Raw genomic sequence first — 27,949 nt, forward strand, 5'->3', positions numbered from 1 at the left:
AGCTCTTGTTTTATATTATACAATTATATAACATTAAAACATAAAAAATTGCCAACCATAGTAAAGATATAATCATATTATAAACAAAAATCTATAAATCTCATAGAACTGTTCAGGATTGTTTTCTCCAAAAAAAACATTGTAACAAATTGACGTTACACTTGAAAATTTGTGTGTAAATTATTGTTCAGACCAATACTGGTTCGAGTCGTAAATTCGGCCAGGTTGTAAATATTCGGCCACCCACTTTAAAGCTTTTTGTCGAGCCAGATCGCAGCTTGAGAACGCATGTGTTATCACAAGCACTCGCGTTAGCAACAAAGTCGGCTAAAACAACAAGTTGAGGTGAGTAGAAAAAAAGTTGTCCTTCCCTAAACTTGTGTAATCTAAATAGCAAATATTTTGTGTCGCGTGACGTCATTGCACGCGCTCGTTTATGCTGAGGCCCGGCAAAGGTTAATTCAAATCTAAACTTTATAACACAAAAAGAACATGCACTAACTAGCATAAAACGCGTTAAAACCAAGAAAATGAATATATTGTCCCTCAACGTCATTGAATTTCCATGTCTACATTGTTTTTTCTCGTTGACGTCATTTCCTTTTGAATTATCCGTTTTGGGGCCGTAATACGTTTATGCTTTGCCACGGAACGTGCATATATAAAAAGGTGTTATAATAGTGCGTGAGCGAGAGATTTTCTTTACTCTTCTGTTGAAACACCCTCGAAAAGTGACAAGAACAGCAGTTTTATGCTAGAATGTGTGATAAACATTGACGTAAAAATTAAACTACGTCATGCTGGTGTGAGAAGGATGACAGGTGCTTTTTATACGTCCACAGACTGTCAGGAGCATATCGTCTTCATGCATGGAGGGATTTTGATGAAACTTGGCACAGTTGTTCACCATCATGACACAGAGTGTCATGCGCATAAACCAGGTACCTAGGTCTAAGGTCAAGGTCACACTTTGAGGTCAAAGGTCAAATTCAAGAATGACTTTGTCCGGAGCATATCTTCTTCATGCATGGAGGGATTTTGATGAAACTTGGCACAGTTGTTCACCATCATGAGACGGAGTGTCATGCGCAAGAACCAGGTCCCTAGGTATAAGGTCAAGGTTGCACTTAGAGATCAATGGTCAAATTAAAGATTGACTTTGTCCGGAGCATATCTTCTTCATGCATGGAGAGATTTTGATTTAACTTGGCACAATTGATCACCATCATGAGACGGAGTGTCATGCGCAAGAACCAGGTCCCTAGGTCTAAGGTCAAGGTCACACTTAAGGGGGCAAAGGATACAAGAATGAAAACTTTGTCCGGAGCATTTCTTCTTCATGCATGGAGGGATTTTGATATAATTTGGCACAAATGTTCACCACCACGAGATGGAGTGTCTTGCTTGAGAACCAGGTCCCTAGGTCTAAGGTCAAGGTCACACTTAGAGGCCAAAGGTCAGATACAAGAATGACTGTCCGAAGCATTTCTTCTTCATGCATGGAGGGATTTTGATGTAACTTGGCACAATTGTACACCATCATGAGACGAAGTGTCATATGCAGGTCCCTTCTTTAGAATTACTTCTCTTTGTTGTTACTATAAATAGCTTGTATTGTAACTTTTTCATTACTAGTCGTAGGGAAAAATCGAGACCACTTTTCTGGTGTACAACATGCATGTTACATCCAATTCTGAGGTGTATTTTGACCTATCTCTACCTGGTAAGGATTTTTGTGTGGACTTAAAATTTTTTGGGGGGGATTTTTTTTTGTTTTTTTTGTTTTTGTTACTATAAATAACTTGTATCGTAACTTTTATAATTGACCATAGGGAAAAACCAAGACCACTTTTCTGTGGTACAACATAGACGCTACTTCCAAATTTTAGGTGTATTTTAAGGTATCTCTACCTGGTAAGGAGTTTTTTTGTGGATTTAGAAAAACAAAAGAATTACAATAATTACTACCACAAAATTAAAATTCCATTTGCAAATACAGGTGCTAGTGTAAAGAAATTTGCTGTGACAGGCATATATTGTGACATTCTGGCACTCTTGTTAAATCTCAGTTTGCAAATATTTCCCAAGAGGTATGCTACTGAAAATTGATTGCTGTTTGTTGAAAAAAGAACAATTTTGGCTGTAGCATCGATTTATTTCCAAGAAAATGTTGAAAATACAACCAGCTTTATGTTTAAAAAATGGCCGAATATTTACAACCTCTAGAAGGTAAAATGTGGATGCTAAACCTGTCAGCTATTTTAAGTGCAATCGTATTGTTTACCATACTGTAAACGGCCGTTAATGATAACAACCAATGTTGCTTGTATCAAAGCACATACTGTAGAAATTTTGTACAAATCAATTGTAAAACGAAAGAAATATTTATGAAAAACCGCAAAAAGTGGCCGAATTTACGACTCGAACCAGTATAAAAACATGAAATGAAAAGACCATTAATTTCTTTTACATATAAGATCAAATTGTTACCACTCCTAAGTCTGAAGCACACAAATAAAAAATAGTTCTCAGATTTTAATACACTAAAACAAATATCCTGTAGTAAATCTCACCTCTGTAGATCTGGTAAATGATAATAGTATCTGATTGGTTTTTCCGAGAATCAGCCATGTTTATCCTGGTTAACACTGGATGATGTTATCAGGTGGGAACGTTTTTCCTTTTCCAGTTGATTTCATTTTCCTTGACTGAAATTTTATAGACAGAAAGATATCCCCTCTGATCATGGTAGTACAATTTTAGTGTGTATAGGTATGTTTTTGTTTGTAAAGATTTCTTTTTTTTCTGTCACCTGGCATTTTCACCCTGGTGTTAATATATTTGCATCCATAGTGCCATCTGTTTACAGTGTTTAGTATGATGTTTTCAATGAAATTAATGTGCTGGATATAATGGTGGGAACTTTGAAAAATAAATCATGAGTACTGGTAGTGAGCAACCCCTCAGTATAGAATAATTATTAATTAGTAAACTTGGAACAACCTGACTTTCTGAATCTCAACTTAATGTGGAAATTTCTTAGTCAGAACTTAAATGGCCTTGTACATACACATATAATTTTCTGTGAAAAAAAATATAATTTTGTATTCTTTTGGCATGATATAATTTCCCTGGCATACCCAAACCAAATACTAAGCATAAAGAGTGGTCAGCCTGAAGGCTCATCAAAGATGTTTTTATGTAGTTGTATTAGCACTATTAAAATTATGTTTACTATTACAAGCAGACAATTGGTCATTATAGGGCTGAAAAATTATTAAAAAGTCCCAATACACGACAAATCTTGCACATTTATGTCATGTTATTTTACAGGTAAGAACAGCACTGGCATTATGGAAGTGATTGTGTGGGTCAGTGTTGGAACATGTGTCTCACTGGTCACCATTTTACTTGGATGCTTGTAAGTATAATTATTGTCATGATTATTGGGATCGAATGATATGCAGATCCAGGAATCTAAATCTAGATAGAATGTTCTCAGACATGAAAGCTAGGAAATTCAATACCGTTTCAATGCTCTACTGATTGAACTGAAAGAAGGGTATTGGATATTAGATTTTTTGTCGAGCCCGCTTGTTCGATGTATGTGTGTGCATCCGTCAGTCCGGATTTGTTTGTCCAGACCATAACTTTTGACATACATCGAGCAGTCTTGTTTATATTTGGCATGAATGTTAACCTCAGTGAGACAGAGTGTCATGCGCAAACCCAGGTTCCTGTCTCAAAGGTCAAGGTCACAGTTGGAGGTCAAAGGTCATGTCAGATCTTGTCTGGCCCATAACTTTGACATGCATTGAGGAATCATGTTTAACTCAATGAGACAGAGTATTATGTGCAAACTGCAGGTTCTTATCCTAAAGGTCAAGGTCACAGGGGTTGAAGGGTGGGCTCAACATGTTGCCCATGGGCATCTAGTTTAGGGTTGTTAGATAAAATTATTTTGGCTAGGAGCAGTCAGTGTACTGCAAATATAACTGAAGTTCAAAATAAATCACAATTGATATTACATGCTCAATGTTTCAAGTTAAAAATGCTCTTAATAAACAGTCAACAGTAAGAATAAATTAAATTACTGGTTATATCATGTTCTTGATTTAACCTTTACCCTGCTAAATTTCTAAAATGGACTCATCCATCATTCAGTTTGGGCAGTACCACTTACTATTCAAAGGAATGTCCACTGAAAATTTACCAATAATTACTGAATAGTGGACTGTGCAGACCATGATCGGCCTGCACTGATGTGCAAGCTGGTCTTGGTCTGCACTGGTGGCAAAGGCAAAATCACTTGTCACCAGCAGGCTAAAGGTTAAACTGTTCTTTTCAGGAGATGCAAACGTAAACTTTCAGATGAAGAAATTCAGCAGAAATATTTCAAAAAGTTCAGCAAACGTCACATAGTATGGGATACATTCCTGTCCAGCAGAGTAGACTATGTTAGATCTGTGGCAGAGGTAAAGGAAATTGGCTTTTAATATTTTTCTGTAATTATTATAAATAGATTCATTTTGTTGCATTCAGATGCAGTTAAAACATTGTATAAAATTGTAAATTACAAATAATATAAGGTTCTTTTATGCCGCTGTAAAGTTCTGCATTGAATAAATTGTGAAAGGATTTTATTTTATGGGCATGTAATTCATCCTTTTGACCAAAATGAATATGTAATTTCGGTGGATATGAGTCCATGGATTTCAACTTCTGAACATCAAATGAGTAGCAGTTTGGGGTTTTATTTCATGGATTGACTCACCCATGAAATCCTTGAAAATGAGATGTCCACAAAAATTAATGATTTAACAGTAAACAGACAAGCTTAATCACATTTACCAAAAATTGTCTATAAGATTTCAATAATTTTGCTTATCTCCTTTATAAAATTCCCTCCAAAAAAAGAGGAGGTGTATTATTTTTCTCATTCTTGGTTTGTCTGTCAGCTGCTGAGTTGGGCAAGGTCACAGTGACCTTGAGACTGAAACTGATTTTCAAATAAATGTAGAATTCTTTAGCCAAGAGCTGTCAAACTTCAAATGGTGATTAATTGTGGCTAATAGATAACACATGTTGCAGGGACAGAGGCGAAGGTCATAGTGACTTGATACTAAAATGGATTCTTACCAGTAACTGGAGAACTATAGTTTTGTTTTCAGTAGCTTGTAGGGCATACTGGTGTAGAAAGCAAGAACTCTGGTCAGATTTAACTGACTGTTGCATAACTGAAATACTGTTTAAAAATTACATTGAATTTCACGTCTTACCACAAGATGACCACTTGTTTCTGACATAATTTGAAAAACGCTTCTTCTTTCAGGGAAAACCCACCTCTGGTGTAAATAGTAGAAATGATTACACCTATGAGGAAATGTCTACACCTCCTGTACCCCACCCACCAGTTATCCAGGGTAAGATGTTTCTGTGTTTCCTAAGGATATAGCTGTTAATTGAAAAAACTCATAAAAAAGTCTGGGAGAAAATCAAAACCTCATGACAGAGTTGAGTTTCTTTTCTTCATAATGTATGTTATTTAGGTAAATTATGTAAACATCAGAAACATTTGAATGCATTTCTAGTTGTTCATTTCTGGCCAAATAATGTGAAGTTTTACAAGATTTATGTGTTTGTCTCAATGTCTGCATCCTCGTTGAATATCGGATGCATTTTCTTTTCAGATGCAAAATTTTTATTTGCTTACAAAAAACTTCAGGATAGTTTCCTACATTTTTAGCTTTACTGTATGAAGTATATGGAGAAGTACCAGTATACTACTAGCCTTAGCATCTGCAATCACAGCTTGGTTAATTTGTTCATGAACTTTCACTTTACCTCTGTTATTATATAATGGTTTTGCTTTAAACTTATTTCTTCCTCATTATCATCCACATCATGTCACACAAGGACCATAACTTTCACATATAAATATTTCTTGAATTATATCCCTTTTTTTACTGGTTAAAATTTTGATGCCGTAGGGAAAAACCGAGACCACTTTTCTATGGTACAACATGGATGGTACCTCCAATTTTTAGGTGTATTTTGAAATTTTTGACAGCTGTACCTGGTAAGGATTTTTTTGAATGTCTTCCCTTTGTTGTTCCTGTCCATTGGGCTTCAGCATTCAATTTTCTTTGAATTTTGCCCCATCCTTTGATGTAACGCTTCGGGCGTATGTTGCCCCGCTTGGCGGAGCTCTTGTTAAAAAGGTATGTGGTAAATCTGGTGATCTAAATGTATTGCGGGAAAATACTGAATTTGTACTAAGATCGGACTGACAGTGGGACTAAAATGCTGGTTCTTGCACTTTTTTCACTGCATGAAGTAGGCTTCCAGCATTTTTCGGACTTCGTTTACAGTTGTCAAATTGTGTTATTTTGATAAAATGTAACTAATGAAGTTTAGCGATGGTTGAGAGCTGTTAACAGTTAATTATTTACACAATCGTGGATATTGTTAGTGTTTTGTACACACCTTTCATTGAAGTCAATCATGTTTATAAGGTGGTGATATAATATTAAACATAAGTTAATTTTCATTAACTTTCAGGCAACCTGTGACGTTATGTTTCTTGCTTTCAAAAATCTGTTTTGAAGTGTGAGATCTAGTGGAATTGACACATTGCTCATAACAGTATTCATAGATACGTAGAAAAATTAGTACTGGAAAATAAGGAAAAGGTCCTGAAAAGTCCCTAAAAGTCCAGAAGTTTTTGTTTGATTAGTCTATATGAACCTTCACTTAGAAATTCCGATTTATATTTTGATGCACTTTCACTGTATCTGTGTTATTATGTCTCCCCAAGGAGACATATTGTTTTTGCCCTGTCCGTCCGTCCGTACGTCACACTTCATTTCCGAGCAATAACTGGAGAACCATTTGACCTAGAACCTTCAAACTTCATAGGGTTGTAGGGCTGCTGGAGTAGACGACCCCTATTGATTTTGGGGTCACTCCGTCAAAGGTCAAGGTCACAGGGGCCAGAACATTGAAAACCATTTCCGATCAATAACTAGAGAACCACTTGACCCAGAATGTTGAAACTTCATAGGATAATTGGTCATGAAGAGTAGATGACCCCTATTGATTTTGGGGTCACTCAATCAAAGGTCAAGATCACAGGGGCCTGAACATTGAAAACCATTTCCGATCAATAACTAGAGAACCACTTGACCCAGAATGTTGAAACTTCATAGGATGATTGGTCATAAAGAGTAGATGACCCCTATTGATTTTGGGGTCACTTCATCAAAGGTCAAGGTCACAGGGGCCTGAACATGGAAAACCATTTCCGATTAATAACTAGAGAACCACTTGACCGAGAATGTTGAAACTTCATAGGATGATTGTACATGCAAAGTAGATGACCCCTATCGATTTTGGGGTCACTCCATTAAAGGTCACGGTCACAGGGGCCTGAACATTGAAAACCATTTCCGGTCAGTAACTTGAGAACCACTTGACCCAGAATGTTGAAACAAAGGTCAAGGTCACAGGGGCCTGAACATTGAAAACCATTTCCGATCAATAACTAGAGAACCACTTGACCCAGAATGTTGAAACTTCATAGGTAATTGGTCATGAAGAGTAGATGACCCCTATTGATTTTGGGGTCACTGAATCAAAGGTCAAGGTCACAGGGGCCAGAACATTGAAAACCATTTCCGATCAATAACTAGAGAACCACTTGACCCAGAATGTTGAAACTTCATAGGATGATTGGTCATAAAGAGTAGATGACTCCTATTGATTTTGGGGTCACTCCATCAAAGGTCAAGGTCACAGGGGCCTGAACATGGAAAACCATTTCCGATTAATAACTAGAGAACCACTTGACCCAGAATGTTGAAACTTCATAGGATGATTGTACATGCAAAGTAGATGACCCCTATCTATTTTGGGGTCACTCCATTAAAGGTCAAGGTCACAGGGGCCTGAACATTGAAAACCATTTCCGGTCAGTAACTTGAGAACCACTTGACCCAGAATGTTGAAACTTGATAGGATGATTGGTCATGCAGAGTAGATGACCCCTGACTATTTTGGGGTCACTCTGTGAAAGGTCAAGGTCACGGGGGCCTGAACATTGAAAACCATTTCCGGTCAGTAACTTGAGAACCACTTGTCCCAGAATGACGAAACTTCATAGGATGATTGGTCATGCAGAGTAGAGGAACCCTAACGATTTTAGGGTCACTATGTTAAAGGTCAAGGCCACAGGGGCCTGAACATGGAAAACCATTTCCAATCAATAACTTGAGAACCTCTCGACCCAGAATGTTGAAACTTCATAGGATGATTGTTCATGCAGAGTAAATGACCCCTATTGTTTTTGGGGTCACTCCATTAAAGGTCAGGGTCACAGGGGCCAGAACATTGATAACCAGTTCCGATCAATAACTTGAGAACCACTTGACCCAGAATGTTGAAACTTCATAGGATGATTGAACATGCAGAATAGATGACCCCTATTGATTTTGGGGTCAGTCTATTAAAGGACAAGGTCACAGTGGCCTGTTCATGTAAAATCATTTTTTGGAAATAACTTGAGAACCACTTGACCTACAATGTTGAAACTTAATAGGATGATTGGACATATAGAGTAGATGACCCCTATTTGTTTTGGGGTCACTTGATCAAAGGTCAAGGTCACAGGAGCCTGAACAGTGACTTGAGAACCACTAGGCCAAGAGTGTTGAAATTTAGCGGGATGACTGGACATGCCAAGTAGATGATCCCTATTGCTGCCAACCATCAGTGTCTCTTTGACTTTCGCTCCTGACCCCTATTGACTTCTTGCCTATAGGACTTTGCATTGGGGGAGACATGCGCTTTTTTACAAAAGCATTTTCTAGTTTCTAGATGGATTTGACTTGAACTTAAACTGTTGTCCAACTTCAAGAATATTAATCACTCCAGTGATATCTCAAGTTTCCTCAGGCTTACCCTATTCCATTATCAGGCATTGAAATAGTTGAGTGCACTGCCTTTGACAGCTCTTGTTTATATGTACACTTACTTTTCTCTGAAATCGCTTGTATTTTTCAGTGCAGGAACCATCACCTCTACCCAGCAGTGACTACAGTTTCTTTGATGATTCATTTCAAACAGTGATAGAGGTAAATGCTTACCTATAAGTTTATTCTTTTCCCATTTTAAAGTGGTGATGTTTTTGCTCACCTGTCCGACAGTGACAGGGTGAGCTTTTGTGATCGCCCGTCTATCCATCGTCCGGCCACAATTTCTTGTGTACATGATAGAAACCACATTTTGCACCCGATTTTAATCAAACTTGCACATAAATTGTATTGGCATAATATCTCAATTCCTTTTGAAAACAGGCCAGATCCCATCATGGGTTCCAGAGTTATGGCCCCTTAAAGGGCCAAAATTTGCTATTTTGGCTTGTGAACACGGTAAAGACCACATTTTGCTATAGATTTTAATAAAACGTGCACACAACTTTTATTGACATGATATCTCGATTCCTTTTTAAAACTGGCCAGATCTCATCATTCCAGAGTTATGGCCCCTTAAAGGGCCAAAATTTTCTATTTTGGCTTTTGCAGCCATATAGAGACCTCATTTATGGTTTGATTTGATACAAACTTGCAAAATATCTTTAACAACAATAGATCTTTGATTCCGTGATGAGTCCATCAGATCCAGTCATAGGTTCTGGAGTAACGACCCCTGAGTGACCCCTGAAATAGCCAAAATTTGTTAATTTTTTACCTTGTGGACACAATAGTAGTGACATTTTACATTTAATTTTAACCACACTTACACACAACTGAACTCACAATAAGGTCTTGGTTCCTTTCGAAAACAGCTAGATTCCATCATGGATTCTAGAGTAACTGTCCCTGAAAGGGGCAAAATTTTCTTTTCTGGCCATTTCAGCCATATAGAGGTTTCATTTATGCCTCAATTTGATACAAACTTGCACAGCATGTTTATCTTGATGGTCTCTAGGCCAAGTTTGAAACTGGGTTATGTTGGGTCGAAAACTAGGGTCACCAGGTCAAATCAAAGGAAAAATTTGTGATCACCCTAGAGGCCACATTTTAGACCCTATCTTCATGAAACTTGGTAATGTTTATCTTGATGATTCCTTAGCCAAGTCCAAAACTGGGTCATCAAGGGTCAAAAACTAGGTCACCCAGTCAATTCAAAGTAAAAGCTTGTTAACACTCTTGAGGCCACATTTATGACCCTATTTATGAAACTTAGTCAGAATGGTTATCTCGATGATTTTTAGGCCAAGTTCGAAACTGGGTTATGTGGGGTCAAAAACTAGGTCACCCTCTCAAATCGAAGGAAAAGCTTGTTTAACACTAGAGTCCGTATTTATGATCCTATCTTCATGAAACTTGGTCAGAATGTTGATCTTGATGATTCCTAGGTCAAGTTTGAAACTGGGTCAAAAACTAGGTCACCACTCAAATCAAAGGAAAAGCTTGTTAACACTGTAGAGGCCACATTTATGACCCTATCTTCTTGAAACTTGGTCAGAATGTTTATCTTGATGATTCCAAGGCCAAGTTTAACAGGTGAGCGATATAGGGTCATCCTGACCTTCTTTGCCTGAGTGAGATGGAGCACCATTATTTTGACATGCATTTTGCAGTCATATATTTACATGGCAGAAATATTTGCCTTAATGAGACAGTACCCTGCAGAAATCTCAGGTCCCTGTCTCATTGGTCATACTTAGGCCATACAGGTCAAAGGTCATTTTAGAGCTTGTCCAGGTCATATCTTTAACATGCATTAGTAGTCTTATTTTTATTTGACAGAAATATTTGCCTCGTTGCGACTGAGTGTCACACACAAAGCTAAGGCTCCTGTCTTGAAGGTCAAGGTCACAAGTAGGGTTCAAAGGTCATTTTAGAGCTTTTGTGGACCATAACTTTGCAGGGTACTCGTTTGGCCATTTTTGGGGCCGAATATGGGTACCATTCCCCTCCTAAAATAATACAGTAAAATTCCTACTTACGACCACGCCGAAATTACGACTGCACCGCTAATACGACCGATTTTGCAAAGAACGGAATATTTCCTTCTTAAAACCAATGGTCGTTTGTCCGAAAATGCGACCAGACCACTAATCCACTAATGCGACCACCAATTTCAGAACTGTTTGATTTTTTCACACTTAATTAATCACCGCAATTACGACCACTCAAATTTTTCTGTATGTTACCGCGAATTGCCGCAGGAATCAACACGTGCGACGTGTACATTGTGTATTTATCCGTTAATTGCTAATAAGTCTTTTAAACGTTATCAAAACAACGTATCAAACTGTTTGATTGTCTGAAATTGTTATTTAAAAATGTTTGGTGTTTTACATCGCCATTTTGACATAAGAAATTGTTGAAATAATTAATTTGTTTGTAATTAGACGAATGCACGCTGATCGAATTGAACGGATTAAAACGGATTTAATTAGATCTAAACGCTGTTTGTTATCATTAATGTAAATACATTTGGGATTTCAGCGGAGAATGAAGTTTGAAATTGTTTGATATTGTTGTAATTGTCTTTAATTGAACAAAATTCAAATCATTATCAGTTAAGTGCGTCCTTAATTAATACACAGTTTGATCCGTAATTCTTTGATTAACACAGTGATCAAGTATTTAAGGCTAAAGAAATTAAAGAAAATAAAGCTACATATAAATTGAACACTGTGTTTGCCATTATTGCGTCTTGATTGTATTCCAATGTGTTATTATCTGCCAGACCTTCCCCGTATAGCCTTCTCCACTTATCAGACCAGACCGCTAATAAGACCGGTTTTACAAAGAACCATGGGTGGTCTTAATAGCGGAATTCTACTGTATGTTTTTTTCCCTTTCTCAGATGAAAATTCCCCTGATGATAGGTTGTTTGACACAAATAGTTATGAACTCTTTCTTTTAATATTATATAGTGCCTCTAAGGAAGATTACTGTTGCAATATAGTCACATCAGTTAGGAATGATTCAAAACAGTATTAATAAGTGTGAAAAGTAGTTACATATACATGGCTTACACTTTCCCTTTTCATCTTAAAATGTTGAAAAATTCCCCTTCCTGAGGGTATGGGTATCTGTCCCCAAAAGTTGTCTAGTGCCCTGCTTTGACATGCATGAAGCAGTCCAAGACTGGTGTTCCACCAGAAGTGACTAATGGTTTGTCCATTTGTTCATCTGTTGGGCAAAGTGGGATCCTGCAATGACTTTAAAGTACAAGATATTATTTCATGATACTTGCTACATGGAAAGATGGCAATATGGAGAACAGGCACATCTTTATATTTTGTTCAGTGTTGTTATGGTAAATTTGTGGTTGCTATAGCAGCAAACTGTCAAAAAATATAGCTAAAAGGTTGATTCTGCTATAATATAAATAGTACAAGAGATTTTTACATGAAACTTTTATACATGGATAGATGGTAGTTTAGAAAATATGCTTGTTTTTTTTATTCTGTTAATACCATGGCAACAAAATTTGTGGTTGCTATGGCAGAAAATATTCAAAAAAATATGGCAAAAAAAGATGATTCTTCATTACTTACAAAGTACAAAAGATTTTTTCATGAATTTTACCAAGTAGGTAGAAGACAATGTAGAGAATGTATGCACATTATTTATTTTTCCTGTTCATCTATCTTCATCAGTCTGTCACAAAAGATTGATTCTGTCGTAACTTCAAAAGTACATGTTTTTATGAAACTTTAGACATAAATAGGAAGCAATGCATAGAATATACAGACCCATTATCTGTATCTTCATCTATGTCTATCCATCCACCAGTCACAAAAGATATATCCTTTGTCAACTGTAAATACTTTGCAAGAAAATATGCATGGTCTTCAATAAGTTTTATTATAAACAATGTGGGTCCTGTAGCAGCAAATATGACAGATGTCCTGTCTGTTAGGAAACTTTATTGCTTGGCAATTGTCTGGTTTCATTTGGCATAAATGTTTGCCTCAATGAGACATATCAAGAGCAAACTCAATGGTCAGTGTCACACTGGGTGTGGGGTGGGGGGAGCAGGATATAATATCTTATCAAGGTCTTAACTTTTGACATTCATATTTATGTTTGGTAGAAAAAAAAACCCTTCATTGAATGAAGAATACTTCCACATACCACAGGTAAGGTCAAGGTCACACTAAGAGGCCAAAAGTCATAAAAGATCTTGTCAATACTGTGACTTATATTGAGCTTTTTTTGTTTGTCTGAAATCTTGTCAGCAAATAATGCCCTTCAGTTATTAATATTCTAGCTGATAAATGATAACCGCTAATGACCAGTTGATTTCCGTATTTGTCTGATAGCATTGTGTTAGTTAAAAAGAAACCAGGTATTATACTGTGAAATCATTAATATTCGTGGGGGACTTATTTTTGTGGTTGAGTCAATCCACGAAATTTAATTCCAACGGACAGGTAAAATGCCCATTCATTTTATGTTGAAAAGTTGAAATCCACGAATTCATATCCCCACGAAATTGCCGTTTTGACAAAAACCACGAACCATGATTTTACAGTATTATCAAAACCTGCTTTGTTGTTTAGCAGTGCAATCATTAAATATATCCGGTGTCAACTTCTTCAAATTTTTTCTTTTGCTGGGTGACAGTTATTCAAAACTGTTGCTATTAAAAGAAAACATTCTTGAAAAATAGTTTGTCTCTTCAAAAAGAAATGGGCACTTTAATGAGAGATGGCAAGACGTGATTTCCAGGCATTCTTTCATTGCCAAATACATGTAATAGAAAAACCACTGCATAATGAAAAAAGTGCTACTGTAATTGGATCAGTCAGAGAATAGTTAATTGATAGGCATTTAAGTGCATATTTATCTAGGACTATAAAGAATTTACAATGGTTGCAAAATATATTGAATGACCCTTGTATTAGTATAGTTTAGTATACTTAGTATAGTTTTCTTTATTTTTACTTCAACATCTTTTTCTCTGAAACTTATGAAAACTCTCGTGTGAAACTACTATTCAGAAGAACACAAATCTTACCCTGGGCTTCTGTCAGGTTTCTTCAAACAGTAAAGCTTCAGTGTATTAAGGGGACAGCAAAGCTGAAAATAGAAAAACCTCTCATACACTGCTTGAATGGATGATTGCCAAATTTGGTCAAAAGGTCATATTCTGGCATGCAACTTAGAGCCGTCATGGCCCGCTTGTATTAAAGTTGAGATTATATTCGTTTTTCTCTTCATTCTTTAGGCATCAAGCAGTAATATGTCAAGTATGAATACTGGTTTGAACAAACTTCTAGCTGCACCGAAGGACCAGCATGCCTCCTACATCAGTCTACAGAACAGCAATTCAATGGTCTGCCTTACATCCGGTAGAGTGGTAGATCAGATAGTTTCCCAAGATGAAGGTAAATTATTTTCATTTTATTCTGTCACATTACTTAATATATTCTTGTTCTGAAAAAGAGAATCTTAGCAGAGAGCAATCAACAGTGAAGACTTAAAATAAGGAACAGCCGCATCATACCAAAGACGTGAAAAAGGGTACCAGTTCCCTTGCATGGCGCTCCGCAAAAAAAGGGAAATTGGCTTATCTTCTCTCATACCTTCGTGGCGATGGATTCCATCAGGAATGAGGTGTTGAGAATGATTAATATAAGTTGTAGAACTTCACAATCGACCTAAAATAAATTAGTATAAACTAAGGAACAGTAACGTTAAAACTGAAAAATAAAGTGTACAAGAGTACAAAATTATTTGGTATTAGACAAGAATATCATATACACAATTTAGTGATGATAGCAAATGAAAATTTTACCATATTTTTCAGGGGAGGTAAATGCAGCTTTTTCTGATTGTTCCGATAGCTCTGCTGGTAACTCAGGATCAACTTATTCTCTCAGTGACCCGTATGTAATTCCCAGTGTTGGACCAAAGATCCAAATAATTCAACCTAGTGTGAAAAGAAAGTTTAGTGAACATGTCCCTGTGATTAACTTTGAAGCAGGTGCATCAGATGAGCTACAGCTGCAGGTGGGAACTTTACAAAGAAAGTCTCCAAAGGAAATTAGCAAAATCAGTGTTGAAAGTTGCTCTGGGGAGAATATCCAAACTACTGTTGGTGAAGAAATTGATACATGTGATAAAAGATTTAATGGTAAGAGTTTTAATGAGAAAGAACCGCAGATTAGTGAGAAATCAGAAGAGTTAAAACAAAAGAATTTGCTGAAGTTGGCAATAGAGGGTCCTGTTTACGATGAAAGAAGGCTGTCTTCATCCGAAAGTACCAAATATGAGACATTACGGAGTTCAAAAACTGAACAGTACATTTATAAATCCTTAAATAAAACTGCCCTGGTATTACCAGGTAGGCCACGAATGTGTTCTCCAGTTGTGACTCCTGCAAGATCAAAGCAACAAGAACGTGCAAGACTACCGTCCCCAGTAATGTCAAAGTCTAGAAAAACATCATCGATAAGTTCAAGACACTCTGATTACACATATGATAGTGCAAGTTCAAGAATGATCTCTGATCAAACATATCACAACACAGACACAAGAACAAGGTCTGATCACACTTATGATAGTATTACTTGTGAACTCGCCAGTGAAATTAACAGGAGAGATTCGCTGGCAAGTGTTGAAAATGAAGATGACAACAGATACAGTAGTTACACACCTCATGATAAGATTTTAAAAATACCAGCACAGAGAGGCAGTTACACAGATGAACAAAATATTGCGAGTCCTGAGCATACGTATGAAAGTATCAGTTCACCAATGCCTATTGTTGACAAAACTGAAGCAGCCTGTGAAAACTCGGCAGTAATCATTGGTCGAAGGGTGTCCAATCCGTTTGATTCAAATAAGTTCTCAAAGAGAATGATAAACAAGAAAAAATTAAAAAATTTAAAAGACAATGCAAACCAGCCTGGTAAAATGGTGCATAGAGACAGTGAAGAGAGATACAGTCCATTCCCAGTCACTACAAAGCTTGCTTTTAAATCCGCTTTTAAACAAGTGTCCTCTCCAAGGTTCTCTATGATGAAGACAGTTACAGGTAATGGAACCAGTCAATTAGTGAACCAACCTGAAATATGTCTCGATAATCTAAATATTAAAACGCCTGAAATTAAAGTTGACAACTGTCCACAATTCTTTGACAATACTGCTTTCATTTCTCCAAATGTGCTCACCACCAATACAGTAACTAAAGGTGACTGTCAGAACAACACATTAGATTTTATCTTGCCAAAGTATACATATGACACTTTTGATAACCGTATTCATTCAAAAGTGAGTAGTACAAACTTAAAATCAAGCCTTACAGAAAAACATTTGTATCACAAGAAAAGTTTACCATCATTGTCAGATCATTTAGAAGATGAAATCATAAAGCATTGTAATGCAAACATGTATACCAGGTCGACACCATGTGACCTCGATGTACAGAATTGTAATTTCTTCTGATATATGGCTGACTCTTCAATCTAGAAGTCTGCATTGCTCATGGGCAGTGGATAACCCTGATTGATTATGTACAATATCTTGAAAACAGGAAGTTTTCAAAGATAGGGTATTTTTAGCTCGCTTGGGGGTGCTCAGGGTGAGCTATTGTGATTGTCCTGTGTCTGTGGTCAACAGTTTGACTGTTAACGCTCTAGAGGTCACAATCTTAATGAAACTTGGTTGGAGTGTTGCCCTCAATAAAATCTCTGATGAGTTTATTATTGGTCATCTGGTGAAAGGAAACCTTGTTAACACTTTAGATCAAACATTTTCTATTTGTCTTCATGAAATTTTTTATGAATGTTTATCTGTATGAATCTAGGTCAAATTTGAAACTAGTTAACTGGAGGTCAAATACTAGGTCACTAGGTCATATTATAGAAAAATCTTGTTAGCACTCTAGAAGCCAAATGTTCTATATCATCTCCATAAAAAATGTGTTAGAATGTTTTTCTCTATAATAAAAATAGGTCAAGATCAAAACTGTGTTACCTGAGGTATTAAACTAGGTCAGTAGGTCAAATCATAGAAAAGCCTTCATAACACCATAGATATCACATTTTCTACTTTTTCACCATAAAACTTGTCAGAATGTTTGTCTCTATGAAGTCTAGTTAAAGTTCATAATTGGTTAACATAAGCCACTAGGCTGAATCATTGAAACCTTGTTAACACATATTTGATCTTTGTAAAAAATGTCTGAAAATGTCTCTATGAAATATAGGTCAAGTTCAAAACTGGATTACCCAAGAACTTGGTTACTATGTCAAATCATAGACAAACATTTATACTAACACTAAATGCCACACTTTCTACTTGATGTCATAAATTTTGTTAGAATATCTCTAAATGGGTTACTGTCAATATAAATTTCATAGAAAAACATTAACACACTAGAAGCCACATTTTCTACTTAATCATCATAGAACTGTCAGAATGTTTGTCTCTTTGACAGCTAGGTAAAATCTAAAGCTTGGTTACCCAAGATCATTAACTAGATCACTAGATCTGATCAGAACAACATTTTTAATACACTAGATCTCACATTTTCCATTTGATCATTATAAATCTTTTTCCGATTGGCTTTCAGTAGGACATCTTGGGTCATCTTGAGTCAAAAGCAGTCACTGTGTTAAATCATGAAAAAGACCTTGTTTACACTCTAGAGTTCATTTTTTTCTGCTTGATAATCATAAATCTTGTTGAAATCTAGGTTAAATTTGGAACAAGATTATGTAGGTCAAAAACTAGTCACTAGGTCATATCATAGAAAGACTTTGAAAACTCTCAAGAGGACACATTTTCATCTTAATTGGACCTGGTCAGAATGTTTGTCGGTTTAAAGTCAGGATAAATTTGTGACTAGGTCACTTAGGTCAAAAACTTGGTCAGAGAAAGTTCATGATGAACCTGGTGTACATAAACCATGGTCAAAGTGGTTGTCTCTATTGAAATCTAGGCCATATTAGATACTACGTTATCTGGGATGGAAACCAGGTCAGATGGACAGTACAGGACCTTAATGGCCCTCATGCATGTTTGCCATTTTTATACTCCCACAAAATGGGAGTTTTAGTGGGGGATGTATAGGAGGGAGCTTGTCGGTCGGTCTGTTGGTTTTCATGGTTTCCAGACAATAACTCATGAAAGGCTTGACAGATTTAAATAATTTTTGGTACACAGGTGTAACATTATAAAATACAGGTCAAGTTTGACTTTGAGGTCAGTATGTCAAAGGTCAAGGTCACAATGACCTGGAACAGTTAAACAGTTTACGGACAATAACTTGAGAACACTTGGGCCAAGGATCATAAATTTTGGTTAACAGGTGTAACATAAAATACAGCTTAAGTTTGACTTTGAGGTCAGTAGGTCAAGGTCACAATGACCCAGAACAGTTAAACGGTTTCCAGATGATAACTTGAGAATGCTTGGACCTAGGATCATAAATTTTGGTACACAGGTGTAACATCATAAAATACAGGTCAAGTTTGACTTTTAGGTCAAGGGTCAAGGTCACAATGACCCGGAACAGTTAAACGGTTTCTGGATAATTTGAGAATGCTTGGGCATAGGATCACGAAAGTTGATAGGAAGGATGGTCATGGCCAGCAGATGACACCTATTGATTTTGAGGTCAAAGGTCAAGGTCACAGTGACACAGAACAGTTAGCCGTTTCCAGACGATAACTTGAGAATGCTTGGACCTAGTATCACGAAACTGAAAAGGGAGGTTGATCATGACCAGCAGATGACCCCTATTGATTGAGGTTCGACTTTGACATTGGCTTACTTCTGTGATGTGGCCGTATTGTGGGAGTATGATTCGTCACTCCTGTGACAGCTCTAGTTTATAATGGTGCAGTTGCTAGAAGGAATACTTGCTATTTTGAGAAATGAAATGTAAGGAAAGGATTAGTTGTATTTTCAGAGCAAATCTAGAAATTCTCAAGTTTTAACACACTTTTTTTAACGCCATGCACTGAAAGGATGTTAAAATATGTCACATCGCTGTAGGTTTTAGATACAAGGTTACTTTATACTGCCAAGATTAAATGTTGTGAAAGTTGATGATATTTTCTGGCTTGAAAATTATGATAAGTAGTTAAAAACGTAGCTTAGTGTTATATCTTTTGTACATTTGTTATATTTTATAAATTTTATCTTTGTAAATTATTTAAAGTTATAATAAAAATAATTTTCTTTATTGTTTTGTGGTGTTTTGTATTGCTATTGAAACACAAATATTCAATGCCGAAGATGGGCATATTAAAATCGCATGGTCCGTCTGTAAATTCTTGTCTGGGCCTCTCTGCCATCCATAAAGGAATTTTGAAATAACTTGGCATAAATGTTCGCCATAATGAAACGACGTGTAATATGCAAGACCCAGACCCTAAGCTCCAAGGTTAAGGTCACACTTAGAAGCAAAGGTTAACAGGGTCTGTTTCGTGTCAAGTCCATAACTCTGCCATCCATGAAGGGATTTTGAAATAACTTAATAAATGTTTACCATAATAAGACGATGTGTCGTGCGCAAGACCCAGACCCCTAGCTCCAAGGTCAAGGTCACACTTAAAAACTGAAACTGAAACTTGAGAATTTTCTTAAACGCCTATTTCAACAAACAAAGCATCTTCAATGGCGTTGTACACTCGTGCATTAAAAACAGTCAAAACAATTCATCAATATTAACACAAAGTCTTGATTTGCTTCAATGTAATTGCTGTAGTATGAATTTTAGAACAATGAATAGTAGTCTTTGAAGAAGTGAAATTTCAACTGCTTTTTGAAGATTTTAACTGATTCACTTTGTCTGAGATTTAATGCCAGTTCGTTCCAAAGTTTTGGTCCAACCGTACTGAAGCTTCTGTCACTGAATGTTTTTTCTTGTTATAAGGGACAACGTAGCATCCTACTGATGATTCTGACGAACGTAGTGTACGTTTTGAAATTTTACTAGACAAAATTTGTATTAGATATTGAGGAGCATTACCAACAAAGCAGTTGTACATATAAGTAAGGATCTTAAAATTGATTCTTGCCTTCACAGGTAGCCAGTGCAAGTCATATAATGCCTGTTTTGAACTATCACGCATCTTACGGTTGAGAACAAGTTTGGCGCACGTATTCTGAATACGTTGTAATTTACCTACTTCACAATTAGCAACAACATAAAGAATAACATTACAGTAATCCAAGTGAGAAATTACTAATGAAAAAACCAATATTTCAGTGGCTTCTTTGGTTAGGTATTTACGGATACTTTTGATCTTGAAATAATTCAACATTGCAGTTTTACATTTCCTTTTTATATGCTCCTTGAAATTAAGTGTGTCATCTAGAAAAGCGCCTAAGTATCTAATACAGCTCTGCACTTCGATTTTATCACTGCATATTTCAATGTCTGTGGTGGAACACTTATTCAACTGTTGGCGACTACCAAACATTATAAATTCTGTTTTAGATGTGTTCATTTTTAGTTTGTTACTGTTCATCCAATCATTAATAACAGTAGCACAATTTTGAAGGTCTTGAATTGCAGTCTTTTCTGCGATGATTGTTGGCTGAAAACGAACGTTCGCAGTATGGTCATCTGCAAATCCAAACACGGAAAGGTTAACAGGTGTCCGGTTCATTACTCTGCCATCTATCAAAGGATTTTGAAATTACATTGCACAAGTGTTCCCCATAACGAGACAATGTGTCGTGCGCAAGATCCAGACCCCTAGCTCCAAGGTCAGTCATAAATAGAGGTTAAAGGTTAACATGTTGTTTCTTGTCTGGGTAACTCTGCCATCGATGAAGGTATTTTAAAATTACTTGGCATAAATGTTCCCTATAATGAGATGATATGTTGTGCGCAAGACTTATACCCCTAGTTCCGAGATCAAGGTCACGATTATAAGTCAAAGGTTAACATGGTCTTTTTCTTGTCTGGTCCATAACTCAGCCATTTATCAAGGGATTTGAAACTAATTTGACACAAATGTTAACAATATTGAGAAGGTGTGTCACGCTTATGACCCGGGTCTTTCCGGTCAAGGTCACAAGATGATTCATACCTAAACTATTCTGGCATATTTTCTGCAGACAAGTGTAGCATTCTTGGGCAAGCTTCGTGGGCATTTGCCACCAATAGTGACAGCTCTTGTTAGTCCTAAGCCTGGGTTCGGATGTTATGATTGCATTCATCCTGTACTGTGTTTGTTTCGATGCTCCAAAACTCTGCCATCCGTCAAGGGATTTTAGTATTACTTTGATCAAATGTTTCTCATAGCAAGATGATATTTGAGACAATGTGTCATCCAGAATTTCAAGACCCTGATGGTGTCCCTGCAACAACTGCCATCCGTGAAGGAATTCTAATATTACTTTGAGCAAATGTTCTCATTGTCAAAGTCAAATTTAGAAGCTCATTTTTCTAGTCCAGTCGAATTTTCTCGTGCATACTTGTACATTAACATTCGCGGTAACGTTGATATGTGATATGAGTCGAAGTAAGAAAATATTTTGAATGAATTACTTCCCTTCAATATGATGAAGTACTTCATTATATTTATGTCTCCCACCACACAGTGGTGTGGGAGACATTGATTAACGTCTGTCTGTCCAAGCTTGTCCACACTCGAAGACTCAACTTTTCTCATTCGATCTTCACCAAACTTGACAAAAATGTGTTTGCCAATAAGTCCTCGGCCAAGTTCGATAACTAGCCAAATCGGCCCAGGCACTTTGGATTTATGGCCCTTGAACATAATTACCGAAACACTGATGTAGACCGGTTACTCCAACTCCAACCAATACAAATAGGCTGCAAACAGTATATAAAGACAGACTTACTATTCAGATGATTAGGCAGTTGTGGGAGACATGCGCTTTTCTCAAAAGCACCTCTAGTTGCCAATTTAAGAATGAAATGACAGTAAAAAATAGTCATTCACAAATAGATATTTAAAAGCAATTACAACAACACTGTAAATTTTCAAACGTGTAAATTCAAACACTAACACATGCATTATCCTTATTCTACTTCCAAAAGAGGACTCTGTACCACATAGCAGTACTCGTCTCGTGTGTTTATCTTGAAAACAATTCTTTTCATGAGACTCGTTTTGAGACTAACTGTTTCAGCCAAATTTTTATCAAAAGATGAAATGGACTAAGAATGAAATATTACAATTCTAGATTTTATCTCTACGTGCATGCATTACAAATATCTGTTTTGAATATTGCTACAAATTTTGAAAAACTGTCCTGAAAAGAAATATGGTTGTTTCGTAAAGCTTTTACTAGTATTTGGATTGACAAAAGTTACCAAGAAAACGATGTAATATCTGCCAAGAAAAGTTTGATGTATAATGTATATTAAAGAATAAAACCCAGATAACATAATACTAGCCTAGTCTAGTTAAATTTCTATTAACTAGTGAACCTTGGTATCTCTTAATTCCTACTGTAGGAGCGTTATCTCCGAGATTGCTCGAATTCCACTTTTCCACAAAGCAACAAAACTTTAAATCCAAGATAAATTTCAACACCCTCCCCACACTTCAAGAAGATCAAATGGTTAGGATTATTCTCCTTGACTAAATGTCACATCTTTGCAAGTCTCTAAATGTACATTGTCAACAGAACACCATATACAGAGATATACCCATTGTTTCCATCTCCCGTCTGCCTACTTTAAACATGTCTCTAGAGAAACAAAACAACATATACCCATTGTCTCCATCTCCCGTCTGCCTACTTTAAACATGTCTCTAGAGATCAGAAAAACATATACCCATTGTCTCCATCTCCCGTCTGCCTACTTTAAACATGTCTCTAGAGAAACAGAACAACATATACCCATTGTCTCCATCTCCCATCTGCCTACTTTAAACATGTCTCTAGATGTACAGTAGAACAGAACAATATATACAGCGATTTCCCATTGTCTCCGTCTCCATCGACTTGAAACATGTCTCTAGAGTACAGTAGAAACAGAACAATATATCATCATATACCCATTGTCTCCGTCTCCCATCTGCCACTTTAAACATGTCTCTAGATGTACAGTAGAAACAGAACAATATATACAGCCATATACCCATTGTCTCCGTCTCCCATCTGCCGACTTTAAACATGTCTCTAGATGTACAGTAGAAACAGAACAATATATACAGCCATATACCCATTGTCTCCGTCTTCCATCTGCCGACTTTAAACATGTCTCTAGATGTACAGTAGAAACAGAACAATATATACAGCGATATACCCATTGTCTCCTCTCCATCTGCCACTTTAAACATGTCTCTAGAGAAACAGAACAACATATACCCATTGTCTCCATCTCCCATCTGCCTACTTTAAACATGTCTCTAGATGTACAGTAGAAACAGAACAATATATACAGCGATATACCCATTGTCTCCGTCTCCCATCTGCCGACTTGAAACATGTCTCTAGATGTACAGTAGAAACAGAACAATATATACATCGATATACCCATTGTCTCCGTCTCCCATCTGCCGACTTGAAACATGTCTCTAGATGTACAGTAGAAACAGAACAATATATACAGCGATATACCCATTGTCTCCGTCTTCCATCTGCCGACTTTAAACATGTCTCTAGATGTACAGTAGAAACAGAACAATATATACAGCGATATACCCATTGTCTCCGTCTCCCATCTGCCGACTTGAAACATGTCTCTAGATGTACAGTAGAAACAGAACAATATATACAGCGATATACCCATTGTCTCCGTCTCCCATCTGCCGACTTTAAACATGTCTCTAGATGTACAGTAGAAACAGAACAATATATACAGCGATATACCCATTGTCTCCGTCTCCCATCTGCCGACTTGAAACATGTCTCTAGATGTACAGTAGAAACAGAACAATATATACAGCGATATACCCATTGTCTCCGTCTCCCATCTGCCGACTTGAAACATGTCTCTAGATGTACAGTAGAAACAGAACAATATATACAGCGATATACCTATTGTCTCCATTTCCCATCTGCCGACTTTGAACATGTCTCTAGAGAAACAGAACAACATATACCCATTGTCTCCATCTCCCATCTGCCGACTTTAAACATGTCTCTAGATGTACAGTAGAAACAGAACAACATATACAGCGGTATACATATTGTCTCCAGCCCACACCTGCCTACATCAAACATGTCTCTAGATGATTTTTTTTAATATTGGATCCACTATACGTTGACGTCTTTTGCGACATATCGAAAGTGTTGAATGATAATGATCGCATGTTGACTCGTAATTTTCCTACTTAATGCGTATGTAAAGCATTTAGTAAGAGCAGATAATTGGTTGTAAAGCAAACGTTCAAAACATCTTCATTATATTTCTGTAAACATTTTAAAAATAAAAAGGTCTTGTTAGAAAAGTCCACAAGTATATCTTAGTATCCCTCATCAATCATCGATCGCCCGCTTCCCCTACAGTAACACACTTACCAACATTTCTCTCCGCCCCTGTAAAACATTTTTGTTTGTTTGTTCTTTTTTCCCAACCACCCCATGTACTTGTGCAGACAGTTTCTTATGTTTCTTATCTTTAAGCCTCCCTCCCCATTCCCAATGTAATGTTTTTTAATTGTTCAATCGGCCAAGCTCCATCTTACTTGACTGAATTATTATCGGAACAAGCACCAAAACGTAGTTTAAGGTCTTCAGACTCTGTTACAGGTTGTTACGATGTACCATTTAACAAACGTAAAACATTTGGCGATAGAAGTTTTCAAACTGTAGGGCCGAAACTATGGAACAAACTACCAGTAGAAGTGAGAAATTCTGATTCGGTAGACACTTTTAAGAAAAAGCTCAAAACACTGTTTTTTGAAAGCTTTGAATCATGGTTCTGATTATTTCTCTGTTGGTGGACTGAATATGGTAGAGACGCTGAGTATACTCTACTATGTAGTGTGATCGACGTATGTTTTATACGCAATGTTGTAATTTGCACGGTACAGTAATTTTGTCAAATATGTCGTGTTTCATTGTTTGATAATCATACCATTATGTATATAATTTATCATAATTTATCATAAATTTTCTTCTTCTTTTAATTTAATGTACAACGCCAGTGAATATACTATGTGTAAAATTAGGCGTTTAATCAAATAAAGCAGTTTCAGTTTCAGTTTTTCAATGTAATTATTGACAGCTCTTGTTCTTATTTATGCCAAGTTAGGCGGATCGAGCTCCCTTTCATTGATTTACAAAAAAAAATGTGACAACAACATATAAAATATATGTAAATATAAAAGATTTGAGTGACAATGTTGTGACAAACAGCCCTTTCTGAACTGCTGGTTAACACTCCATATACTTAAACATATCTTGATCATATATCAATGGTGCGTTTTTTAATCGTTTACGATTATAATTAACACACCGCTACTAAATCATAGCTCCATCACCCGAAACCGGCGATTAGGAAAATGGTACCGCTTTCACTGGTTTCAAGTTGTAAGGATTTACATTCTGTATCATATTTTTATTGATATAACTAATTTCAAAATCAGAGAATATAGGCCGTGTAAGACCATATTAACTACAGGTTGCCTGTAATTATGTTAAAACATGTAAATTGTGGTGGTGAGAGCTTTTCTTCTGATTCGGACGTTTGCACATTTTGATAACTATATGTTTGTATAAGCAACTGATATCTCAATTTACGCATATCTTTTAAAAAAAAATTCCAGTCAGCCTGTAGTAAGAATGATTCTTACACGGCACTACATTTCTCGAGTTTCAAAATAAGCTCTATCAATAAAAATATAAAGTAAAATGTAATCTGTAATTACCTGTTCACAATTTGAAAACGGTGACAGCTGCACCACGGAAATTCCTTTAAAACGGGGTTGAATTGCGTGAATTAATTCCCATTTATTCTGAAACATTTAAATTACATTTCTATTTTGTTGAAATTACACATTAACTCTTACAGCAACTTGATTTTTCTTTAAGATAGAAGGGATTTTTATTTATGATATTACTAAAACTTATTATTGTTTATAAATCTGTTATTATGCTATTTTTTTTGACTCGTCTGATTGTTATTGAAAGTTTACATAAATATTTTAGAACGTATTCAGTCTAGGTCAGCAACTCTGACCCTACGTCTAGTATGTTTGTTAGCCACAAATCGGGTTTTCAACAGTCATATTCCGTCATACCCTAAGGGAGGTTCCCAAGTGGATCCCTGTTATTACATACTAAAGGTACAGACGGTCACATTTTATAATAACCCTGATGTGGGATTTAGTGCAAATTGGGTTACAGACGGCCATGTCACATCCCGTGTTGATCCCTAGTGGATCCCCATCTATTGATTTACACAGTATTCAATTGACTACATGGATTTACTTGTTGTCATGTTTTATTTTATGATGATATTCTCGTTTTATAACTTGACTGTGAACCATTGTTAAGGGCTTTGTAAATAAATTTGAAAACTGTTATTTGGTTTTGTCTTTAGCTGATCTAACTTGAGAATAAACCTGATATATACCCCCTGTTCGAAGATCTCATATTCTCATGGTTTCTCATATTCTCGTTTTTGCCTTAAAGTTGTCAGATGATATAATGTTTGTTATTTTCTAGACAGGTATGAAACAAAACTGAAAAACAGAAAATCCCAAGTGATTTGAATGCAAATTGATGAAAATATTGGCATTTTACTTAATTTAAAAAAAAACAAACTTTTTTCTGGTAGAGTACGCACAGTTGCCATAAATTATTCATTATGCAATTAATTGTCATATTTCTTGATGCAGTTTCTACAGAATATATCTCTTTATTGTACCATAGTTATTTAGATATCTTACATTCTACAAGTTCTTTGTGCTCAAGAATCAAATCTAAATCCGCGGGAATACGAATTACGATTCTGAAGTTGGTGGGGGTAATTATTCAAATACTGTATCAAAACAGTTAAAATGGGATAATTTCTCTAACATCTCATGGCTCCATCTGAAAGACAAATGAATTTTCTACAAAATTACACCAAAATACCGTTTATGAAATGGCTAATATGTTATTGGGAATAAAACAATCCTTCCCTAATTAGACCCTGAGAAAACAGCATACCCAGTGTACAAAGCCTAGGGGTAGTAACCACCCTGTTGAAATATCTATCTCTTTGGAGCTATAGCATGACTGGAAAGGTTCATGCTGCGCGAATCTTAAATGAACTTGAGGGTTCTGCTCTAACTGCATCATATGGGATCAGTATAGGTTGACATTATTTAGAGTCTGGGCAGATAGAACGGTTACACCAAAGAAGTATAAAATACATTTTTACAGCTCTTTGGTTATACTTTACTACCACATTTTCTTGGTGGGACTAGCGTTTAGTGGCCGTGTAACAGATACGGAAATAAGAGGACTTTCTAGAAATCGGTATCATCTGGTTTCAGTCCCGCTATGGAATGATGAGGCTTAGATAATATTTAGATAAGGTAAGCGGCCGTTGCACGCGTTTGTTGTTCAGTTTGCTCGCCGTGACTTGAAGTCTTTCTCATGAATTGTAAGTAAAACGACACCGATGAAAAAATGGCGAGCGAGTGGCTTTTTCCGACTGACGAACAAAATGAAGATTCTAGCGACAAAACAAGAAGCGAGGAACTTTTTGTCTTTGGTTATCACTGCAAATTATTCAGAGATGATGAACAGGCGAAAATGGTGGACAGTGGAACTTACATGATCCCGTGGATGGGGGACGAAAAACTGAAGATAGACAGGTCGGTGTTCTCTTCAACCTGGCGTGGATTACTCTCGATTGTTAACGCAAAAGGTTTAAAACTCGCGATTGTCGATTGTTTTAATACAAATTTTAGTTTACACAGGTGACTGAGGATGAATACTGCTCACCTTGGGGAAAATATCTAGACAGGGAGACCTTGTTTCAA

The 27,949-nt window shown here is 36.4% G+C and overlaps 2 protein-coding genes across 4 annotated transcripts in view; both read left to right on the forward strand.

Annotated features, from left to right (window-relative positions):
* LOC123535023 (uncharacterized) overlaps positions 1-19,222 on the forward strand; it is a 32,186-nt gene extending 12,964 nt beyond the window's left edge. The window contains exons 2-7 of the mRNA XM_053520339.1: positions 3,334-3,421; positions 4,349-4,475; positions 5,333-5,423; positions 9,061-9,131; positions 14,254-14,413; positions 14,836-19,222. Coding sequence (XP_053376314.1) covers positions 3,354-3,421; positions 4,349-4,475; positions 5,333-5,423; positions 9,061-9,131; positions 14,254-14,413; positions 14,836-16,475 — 2,157 coding nt within the window. The 5' untranslated portion in view covers positions 3,334-3,353 and the 3' untranslated portion in view covers positions 16,476-19,222. The remainder of the gene's footprint in view (positions 1-3,333; positions 3,422-4,348; positions 4,476-5,332; positions 5,424-9,060; positions 9,132-14,253; positions 14,414-14,835) is intronic.
* Positions 19,223-27,577: 8,355 nt separating this feature from the next.
* The window catches only part of LOC123535354 (splicing factor, suppressor of white-apricot homolog), a 29,415-nt gene continuing 29,043 nt past the window's right edge, over positions 27,578-27,949 (forward strand). For 2 of the 3 annotated variants that reach the window (XM_045317978.2, XM_053520340.1), the window contains exon 1: positions 27,578-27,781. In XM_045317978.2, the coding sequence (XP_045173913.2) occupies positions 27,594-27,781 (188 nt within the window). In that variant the 5' untranslated portion in view covers positions 27,578-27,593. Of the gene's footprint in view, positions 27,835-27,949 lie in introns of all 3 variants that reach the window. The other variant, XM_053520341.1, reaches the window with a different exon arrangement.

This window comes from Mercenaria mercenaria, chromosome 12, assembly GCF_021730395.1.
Source record: "Mercenaria mercenaria strain notata chromosome 12, MADL_Memer_1, whole genome shotgun sequence".
NCBI classification, from domain to species: domain Eukaryota; kingdom Metazoa; phylum Mollusca; class Bivalvia; order Venerida; family Veneridae; genus Mercenaria; species Mercenaria mercenaria.